This window comes from Schistocerca gregaria, chromosome 2 (genome assembly GCF_023897955.1).
Source record: "Schistocerca gregaria isolate iqSchGreg1 chromosome 2, iqSchGreg1.2, whole genome shotgun sequence".
Lineage (NCBI taxonomy): Eukaryota > Metazoa > Arthropoda > Insecta > Orthoptera > Acrididae > Schistocerca > Schistocerca gregaria.
In genome coordinates, this window is record NC_064921.1 from 1,054,176,658 (window position 1) to 1,054,185,810 (window position 9,153).

General features: G+C 43.8%; 1 protein-coding gene across 3 annotated transcripts in view; it reads left to right on the plus strand.

The window, feature by feature from the left end:
• The window catches only part of LOC126335581 (cytochrome P450 9e2-like), a 57,097-nt gene extending 49,135 nt beyond the window's left edge, over positions 1-7,962 (plus strand). For all 3 annotated transcript variants that reach the window (XM_049999012.1, XM_049999013.1, XM_049999011.1), the window contains 3 exons: positions 1,079-1,300; positions 4,736-4,999; positions 6,996-7,962. In XM_049999012.1, the coding sequence (XP_049854969.1) occupies positions 1,079-1,300; positions 4,736-4,999; positions 6,996-7,174 (665 nt within the window). In that variant the 3' untranslated portion in view covers positions 7,175-7,962. The remainder of the gene's footprint in view (positions 1-1,078; positions 1,301-4,735; positions 5,000-6,995) is intronic.
• Positions 7,963-9,153: the final 1,191 nt, after the last annotated feature.

Genomic DNA, 9,153 nt, shown 5'->3' on the forward strand with positions numbered 1-9,153 from the left:
TGTCTCCTGCCTGTTCGTGAACCCACTGTTGCCCCACCTCTCTTCATCCCACTTCCCCAGCTGCTCCTTGTTCTCCCCTCCTTTTCCATACTCTCTGACCTTTTCCCTGGGCAGGTCCCACCTGGCAGTTTTATTGTTCGTCGTGTGTGCTCCAAGTGGGTTTTAAGCATGTTGTTCCGGGGAGTTTTTACTACAGTGGCCGACTTTTAACCTGTGCCTGCGCATTCAGTGTCTTCTCTGTGTTTTAAGAATCGCTAATTGTCTTTTTTAACTTTTTGGTGACTTTTTTTAACTGTCCCCCATAAACATCTCTATGTCAGTGTATATTTTATCTCCATTTTCTCCCCTTACTCTGTTTTATGTCCCCCTTTTTTTATCTCCTTATGTATGTATCATTTTATTCTTGTTTTAATTGTAGTGTCACTGGGCTGAAGAGCGGCGGATTGTGCCGCTGACAGCCCTCCCCTGCCCATCTGGGGCAGGGGAATGAAATCACAATAAAGAAAAAAAAAGTTGCAGAAAACAGTAGGAAAGGAGTGTGTTTGCTTTTACGATACACAAACTCTTTTTAATTTATTTCTTCAGTCTTGTTTTGCCTCTGCTGTGTTATTGTCAGTTCGTCCTTCCTTTTATTATAAATCCAGAAGAATTAAAACTCGTAATAAGGTCATTGATGACTTATGAATTTTTGCTCAGTGCATTAGATTGTTCTGGCCAAAGACTGTGTGTTGTTTGCGACAACGTCATGTAGTACGGTATCGGGATTGATCAAAATCCCTTTCAGTATGGTTATGGTACGAAAATTTTACCAAGTAAAACACCGTAAGTACCTACGAAAATATCCAAACAACAGCTACATTGAAGAAAATTTGACTTTTTGGAACCGCCCTCTTAACGGCAAACGAATACGCTGCGGCGCAAAATTCACACATCGCATAAAGTAAGTTTTCGCAGGATAGATATTCTTGCACATTAGGAGTCTAAACGCCTCAGTGTCTCCAAACTCTGGCGTACAACTTTTTCTGCCGTTAGTGTTTATCTACTAACACTACTGTTTCTGTGGTTACTGTGACGACAGCACTGAGTGAGGACGACATCGCGGCGCAGGCGATGCTGTTCTTCTTCGGCGGCTTCGACACGGTGGCCACGCTGCTCATGTTCCTCAGCTACCTGCTGGCCACCCACGAGGAGGTGCAGCGGCGCCTGCAGGAGGACATCGACGGCCTCATGCAGAGCAGCAAAGGACAGCCCAGCTACGAGCAGGTCATGGGCTGCCAGTACCTCGACATGGTGATCTCGGGTGAGAACCACGTGTGCTCGCAGTCTTTCACAACAAATTACTAACTTAACAATAGGCAAGTGTGTTCAAAACTTAGCACAAATTTCAAAACTTCAGGTCTTATGTTAGTCCGATACGCGCTAGTTTTTCGTTGTTATGTTGAAGAGCATGTCTGAAAAGTACCTGCACAGCGTTACCTGGCAAGCGACCTTGCGGTGAATGGTGGAGGGTACTATGTATACCACCGTAACTTCTCTCCCTTCCTGTTCCAGTCGCGAATAATTCGCGGGAAAAACGATTGCCAGTAAGGCTCCCTGTGAGCTCTTTGGTCTTTTCAGGAGACATACATCGGAGGAAGCGACATATTGGTTGACTCCTCTGGGAACCTACGCTCCCGGAAATCTAGCTACAAACCACACCGTGATGCAGAATGCCTCTCTTGTAGCACCTGCCGCTGAAGTTCGGTGATTATCTCTGTGACGCTTTCGCGCTTAGTAAATGAACTTGTAACGAAACGCGCTCCTCTTATTTGGAACCGTGCGTGGTAGCCAAACGGTCTGAGACACGTTGCCACTGTTCGCGCGGCTCCCCCATCACAGGTTCGAGCCCTTCCACGGGCATGACTGTGTGTGTGTTGTCCTTAGCGTAAGTTAGTTTAAGTTAGATTAAGTAGTGTGTAAGCCGAGGGACCGATGACCTCAGGAGTTTGGTTCCATAGGAACTTACCAGTTTTCTTCTTTGGATCTCTTTTCCTTCTGTCAGTCCTACCTGCCGTGGCTCCCATACTGTCGAGCAGTTTTGAAGTACTGGTCGAACGAGTGATCTGTCAGCTACTTCCTTTGTATGTGCACTACTCTTTCTGTGGATTCTTCCAGTGAGTCTGTCTGGCATCTGCCTTACTCGCGATTAATTTTAAATCGTTCCGTATGTATACTTCTAGATATTTTGTGTGATTAATTGCTTCGAGTGACTTTTCTGCAATCGTGTAATCATGCAATAAAGAGTCTGTCTATATATTCGCATTATATTTCATTTATGTATGTTGAGGGTCATTTTCCACTTCCTAATCCAAGCATCGGTCCTCTGCTGTTCTTCCTGTATTTTGCTACAGTTTTCTCGCGTTGTAACCTCTCTCTGTATACAACAGCATCACCCGCGAAAAGCCTCACGGAACTTCCGACGTTATCTTCTAAGGCATAAATTGTGAACAGCAATGGTCATTTAACATTGTCCTGGAGCGCGCTCGAAGTTACTTTTAGGTCTGACGACTTCTCTCTCTTGAAAATGACATGCTGTGTTCTGTTTGCTGGGAACTCTTTGGTCCAATCAGACAGTTGGTGCGATATTCCGTACTTTCGTATTTTGTTCATCAGGCGGTTCTGCGGAACTGTATCGAGCGACTTCTGGAAGTCAAGGGACACGGCGTCTACCCGGGCGGCGAGTCTCCTGGACAAACTGAGCGGGCTGGGTTTCACGCGATAGTTGTTCTCGGAACCGTTGTGGGCTGCTACAGAGGAGGTTCTCGGCCTCCGGAAAAGTCACAGTACGTAAGCATAAAACGTGTCCCACAATTCTACAACTCAAGTATTGACGGTTGTTTGTGCTGTATAAAAATGGAACAGCGAAGTTGTTTTAAATTTTGCTAAAAGAACGGAACAGAGTGCACCGAAGGTTCAGAAATGTTAAATGTTGCTCACAAGGATGTGGAATTATTCAAATGTGTCACAGCCCCAGTGAAAACATTCTATATCGCCATGACGCAAGAAAGCTTGATAGGTGCCATATAATGTGAAGCATAAGCTCATTGCGTTCCTCGAGTTTAATGGTACAGTGAACCAAGGATTTTGCCACTAGGTCGAACGGCCAATAAGAAGAATCAGAAGTTACGAATTGGAATAGGACTAAGAGACTCCTATCACTAACGTCGGTTCGCAGTAGGATTTTGGGACATATATTGTGTTCGAGCATTTTAAATTAGCCTTTCTCCAAAGAAACGATTTAATGACAGTCAAACGTGTTCAGAAAAATCGTTAATGTGGAAAATTACTAGCTCTTTATTCACACGCAGTAACGAGTGCTATCGATAGAGGATCTCGGATTGACTTCATACTTTTAGATCGTCGGAAGGCTTCGAAAACTGTTCCTTTCGAGCAACCTCTGAACGAATGGTGTGACTATGGAATATCGTCTCAGTTGTGGGGCTGGACAGTTGTGCGACTGGGCTCGTGTTTTCCTGTGAAAAAGTTCAGAGTTCGTAGCAAATGAAATTAAATCGTGAGGAAAACCGAAGTAATATTTGAAATTTCCCAAGGAAGTGTTAGAGGCCCACTGCTGTTCCTGATCTACATAAACGATTTAGGGGACAGTCTGAGGAGCCTTGTCAGGTTGTTCGCAGCTAATGCTATCATTTGCTGTCTTTTAAAGTCATCGGATGATCAAAAGCACTACAAAAATGATATAGGCAAGGTAGCTGTATGCTGCGAAGAGTGGCAATTGACTTTAAGTAATAAAAAGTTTGAATTCATCCACATGAAAACTAAAAGCAGTTCGCTAAACTTCGGTTACAGAATAAATCATACAAATCACAAGCCTTACAGTTCATCTGAATACTTATGGATTGCAGTTGCGAATAACCTAAGCTGGAACAATCACATCGATAATGTTGTGGGGAAAGGGAACCAAAGACTGCGACTTACTGGCAGAACACTTAGGAAATGCAGGAGATCTGTTAGAGGCTACACTACACTCGTCGACTCTTTCCTGAGTACTGCTGTGCGGTGTGGGATCCTCATCAGGCAGAACTGATGGAGGACATAGCAAAGGTTCACGGAGGGGCAGCTCGTTCTGTATTATCACCAAACAGTGGAGAGAGAGCCACGCTCATGATACCCGAATTGCAGTGGCAATCATTAAAACAATGGCATTTTTGTTACGGCAGCATTTTCTGATGAAATTTCTGTCACAAATTATCTCCTCCGAATGCGAAGAGAAATCAGAGCTCACAGGAAAAGATTTAAACGTTCGTTTTTTCCAGTGCGAAGGAAAACTGAACTCTACCCATAGACAAATAGACAAGCCAATAGCCTGGTCACAGGCATGTGCCCCAGAAAAAAATAAAAATAAAAATAAAAATAAACGCCCGGATTTGTGGCAAGAAAAAGTCATAACTTTTGAAGAAAAATAAAGCCTCTGCACTCACTTCGTTGCTTGTTAGTGAGTTTTTGGCCAAATTTCAGAGTTTTGGAAAGATTTTCCCTTTTGCCAACGCTTTTTCCAATTCCCAAAACAGACTCAGAGTGTGGGATACCTTTTAGCTCTCTCAGCGGTACTTTTTTTAAATTTTTCGAGGACGGAGAAAACTTGTAACACTAGGGCGCACGCTGGCGGCCACCCGCGGCGAGCCGCAGCAGTATCTTCCTTGGCGCAGCCCCAGAGTTGTTCGCATTGCCCACGCAGAGACACTCCGCATGCATACGCCCGGCGCCGTGCTGGACCGCAAGTGCGTGCGCCGCTACAAGCTGCCGCCCACCGAGCACTGCCCCGGCTTCGAGATCCAGCCCGGGGAGGGCGTCTGGGTGCCCGTGCACGGCATCCACCACGACCCCAGGAACTACGAGCACCCCGGACGCTTCGACCCCGAGCGGTTCAGCCCAGAGAACAGGCACCTCATCAAGCCGTTCACGTACTACCCATTCGGGTCAGGACCTCGCGTCTGCATCGGTAAGTCCTGCTGGGCCTCGCTCTTGCTGTCTCCCTTGAGCTTTTACAAGTTAAAACCGAATCATGTGGCTTTGTTTGTAGTTAACAGTTTAATTTTCTTGGTTTAACAATGTTATAGTAACCTCACTGAACAAAGTATAGAGATCTGTGTTATTGTAATCTCAGGGAACAAAATATAGCCCCATACTGCTCTCTTCGGAACACTGCAGGTGCTGTAGAAACTGGTACCAGATGCTCGTGTACGCTCCAAATCGAACATATTCATGGATATCCCAGTCTCTGGTATAGATTCTGCAGACATGTAGACATGACAGAGTAGCATTAAGGATCACGTGTTTAGATGTGTCCGTGAACACATGGTGAGTAAAACTGCCAGATTTGTTCGTGTATCAGGGCGGACTTTTCAGCATGCCAACAAGGCGTGGCGTATAATTCGCAGTCATTTAAAATGATGTAAGAACAATGGCCACAGTAACATCCTAACCGAGTGGCTCACGTCTTGTGAGTCAGTTGGTTTCGAACCCGACAACAGTTGCCGCTGTCAGCGAATGCAGAACCACCAAAACCTGTTTCTGAGCAAATGTTATGATGGGACTTGCATGCGGTGGACATCTCGAGCAGGATATCTCGCAGACAGTCCTAGTTCGCAGTGGTACAGAAACCTACAATAGTCAAACCAACAGAGAAACTTGGCAGTAGCAGGCTGGACGCGCGATGTTGCTTTTCAAGTGATGATCTAAGGCGACCCAGAGCACCGATGGCCACCAGAAACGTTTAACGTGCGGCGTGCGGGACGTGTAGTGCAAGCCAGAGGTGCTCCCTTGTTGTGGCTGTAGCACCAGAACGGTCTCTGACATGCCCGGAAGAACAGACACCACATATATAACTAAGGCGATGACGACCAATGATCCATACAGCTGCGCTGACCACCGTGTCCAGATGGCGTAGTGGTCTGTGCGTCTGCCTCGTAAGCACGAGACTCCAGTTTGAATCCTGCTATGACACAAATCTTCAACCTGCCCCACTGATATAAATCAGTGCCTACTGGCAGCTAATATCTTTCATTCCTTTGAGTCCTGATTTATTGTGGCTGCAAGATCAAAACAGTGTCTGTTCTTTTGGACATGTCTGAAAGAATAGACACCACATATACTCTTATATTTCCTCACAATCCTCTTCAGTGAGCGTCTATCAGTATCGAAAATGAGTAAATTTGCAGTTGAGTCCTTCACCGATCACAACACTCATGCCCCAGGTGTCACCAAAGGCTTTTAAGATTGCTATTCCCTTCAGGTTTACAACAAAAGGTCTCCAATTACAAGAGCAAAGATTTTGGGGGCAACAGTAGTGCTACGTGAAGTTTTACACATTTAATTCCCATGAACCAGTGCTTTTATCATTTCTCAAATTGCAATTGCTCCCCGTATTTAATGTTCGTAGCCAATATTGTCAGAATGATATCCGTTTCTGACCAATATTGTTTCCTCTAGAATTGTTTCAAGGTTTAGTATAGCCATTTACATTTTAGTTTGCTATAATTGTCTGTAATAGTCAGGGTGGAATGGCGAGTATTCTGTGAAATGACAGGAACGATCATTCGAAGCTACAAAGTCTAGTAAACATGGACTTTAACTGCACATCTGAGCACTTACTCATCTTCGATATTGTGAAACGAATTACTTCTGCAGCAAGGTCTTTACTTTCTAATGTTTTGAGAGGTGATAATATGGACAAAAACAAATTAGAACAAAGAAAAAGGAAAAGAGTAAAAGGAAAGCAATTAAGGTATCAATTTTAGACGCCATGTTTACTAGGCTTCTCTGCTTCGAATGAACGTTCCTGTCACATCGCTGAACGATGACCATGCCTGCTGGGATTTCCTGTTTACTAACGGCGGAAAATGTGTCGTGGTGTTGCTTACAAAGCCGATGTTGACGTTTGCAAAAAGTTTCTGGTACTATGCAGTCTGCCTCTCACCGTAACTGTCGTGCTTCAGCCCAGAGGTTCGCACTGATGGAGACCAAGGTTGTGGTGACGCACCTGCTGTCGCGGTTCAGCTTCTGCGTGGTGGAGAAGACGCCCCTGCCGCTCGTCATCCAGCCCAACAACCTGTCGCTCGGGATCAAGGGCGGCGCTTGGGTTGGCATTCGGCGTAGGTCTTCAGCACTTGTCTGACGTGCGAGAGAGTGAACTGCGTCAGGAAATAATTTGTAGTTGTTACACTTAAGCTCATATTGTGTTATATGACAAAGGAGAAGTTAAGAGGATGAAAATATCAAAACAATCCAATCTCCACCTGTAAAACTCTCTTCTCAAGATTGTATGATAACTCCCGAAGGTTTTCACCGAATGCAGTCCAATGTATTGAAACTGAACCATGACAGATACTCGGAACGTGTCGATCACGTAAGAGTAACCGCCACATACGAAACTGAAGAACTGCTAAAATAGTTTTGAATATGGGGTAACAATTAATTACGATGAGAATACGGGGCCATTAGTGTCATCTACCATCGTACTGACGTAACAGGAATCTAACCGATTAACATTAGCTTTTGACTGTTCCATTATTTTCTCAGCAATGTACCATCTGACCAAAGAGAGTTTCGAAATTGTGACCTATGCTGTACGTTAATTAGACTGAATATTAAAGATGATACCAGATAAGAATGTAATTTTATTATTCATATACTCTATTTTGAAGTGCTTCCACTGCAAGACAAATATCAAAAAAGAGATACCCAGTGCTGTATTTTTTATATCTATGAAGAATTAAGGGTTTTTATTTATCAAGCAGATACATCAATTATATTACGTATATGATATTTATAATTTGTAGTATTTTTGTAATTTATTTTGCTATGGATCAAACATTTGCATGTGTATGTTAACGATTTTTGTGATCATATATACAGTATTTGTGATGTTTTATTATATCAATAAAATATACTTTGCCTTATAAACATCCTGTCGCCTCTGTAGTTACCACATACATACATATTCGTTGCACAGTTTTCATAGTAGTGGTGATTAAAGATCCAGACATATAACGATGTAATTGTACATATCTGTTAGTAATTTAAACATATACAGTTGATGTTCCTGAGACATACTGAGTCCCACCTGTATCTACGATAATGTTGTAGGCTCACGCAATGAATTAAAATTAGTACCAGCTGGCAATACTGCCAGCCGGTGTGGCCGTGCGCTTCTAGGCGCTTCAGTCTGGAACCGCGTGACCGCTACGGCCGCAGGTTCGAATCCTGCCTCAGGCATGGATGTGTGTGATGTCCTTAGGTTGGTTAGGTTTAAGTAGTTCTAAGTTCTAGGGGACTGATGGCCACAGATGTTAAGTCCCATAGTGCTCAGAGCCATTTGAACCATTTGAATACCTTTCGTTGCTCCAGCAAGTTACAATGAACTGCTGCTAGAAGGGGAGCAAATGCTTTCGTATAATTTTTGTAGAATCTTACAGATCACAGTTATTTGCATGCCGGCCGTGGTGGCCGAGCGGTTCTAGGTGCTTCAGTCAGGAACCGCGCAACTGCTACGGTCGCAGGGCATCGGTGTGTGTGATGTCCTTAGGTTAGCTGGGTTTAAGTAGTTCAAAGTTCTAGGGGACTGTGACCTCAAATGTTAAGTCCCATAGTTCTCAGAGCCATTTGTTTTATTTGCACACTATGGTTTAGATTTAGAATTATTATTATAACAATTATTTTTGTGTTTAATGTGAGATACAGACTAGCAATAGGTCACTTCTATAGGGTGAACCAGAACTCGGCTGACAAAATTTGAGTTTGTACAGGGGTATTTTATATTTTGCTATAAGGACCCGTGGCCTCCTATCGCTCCGTACAGAGTAACAATGTAATTACGACTTAATAGGCTTTCTTACAGGAATTGTCTTTGTTTCTGTGAAAATACTTTCACAAAAGTGATAAAGGCTGTAATGGAATCAGTTTTTTCGTGGGCGCCTAAGTACAGATGCAAAACTACTGTTAGGTTGTTATTGTTGCTGCGGAAACAGCTGAGCATATCGTCGCCTTGCTGTTTTTCCATTGCATTCACTGAACCCATATACTAGATGCATACCGCCGATTTTTCATCAGTAAACCTGTTCATACTTAACGTATAACTAACACTGCCGGAAAAAC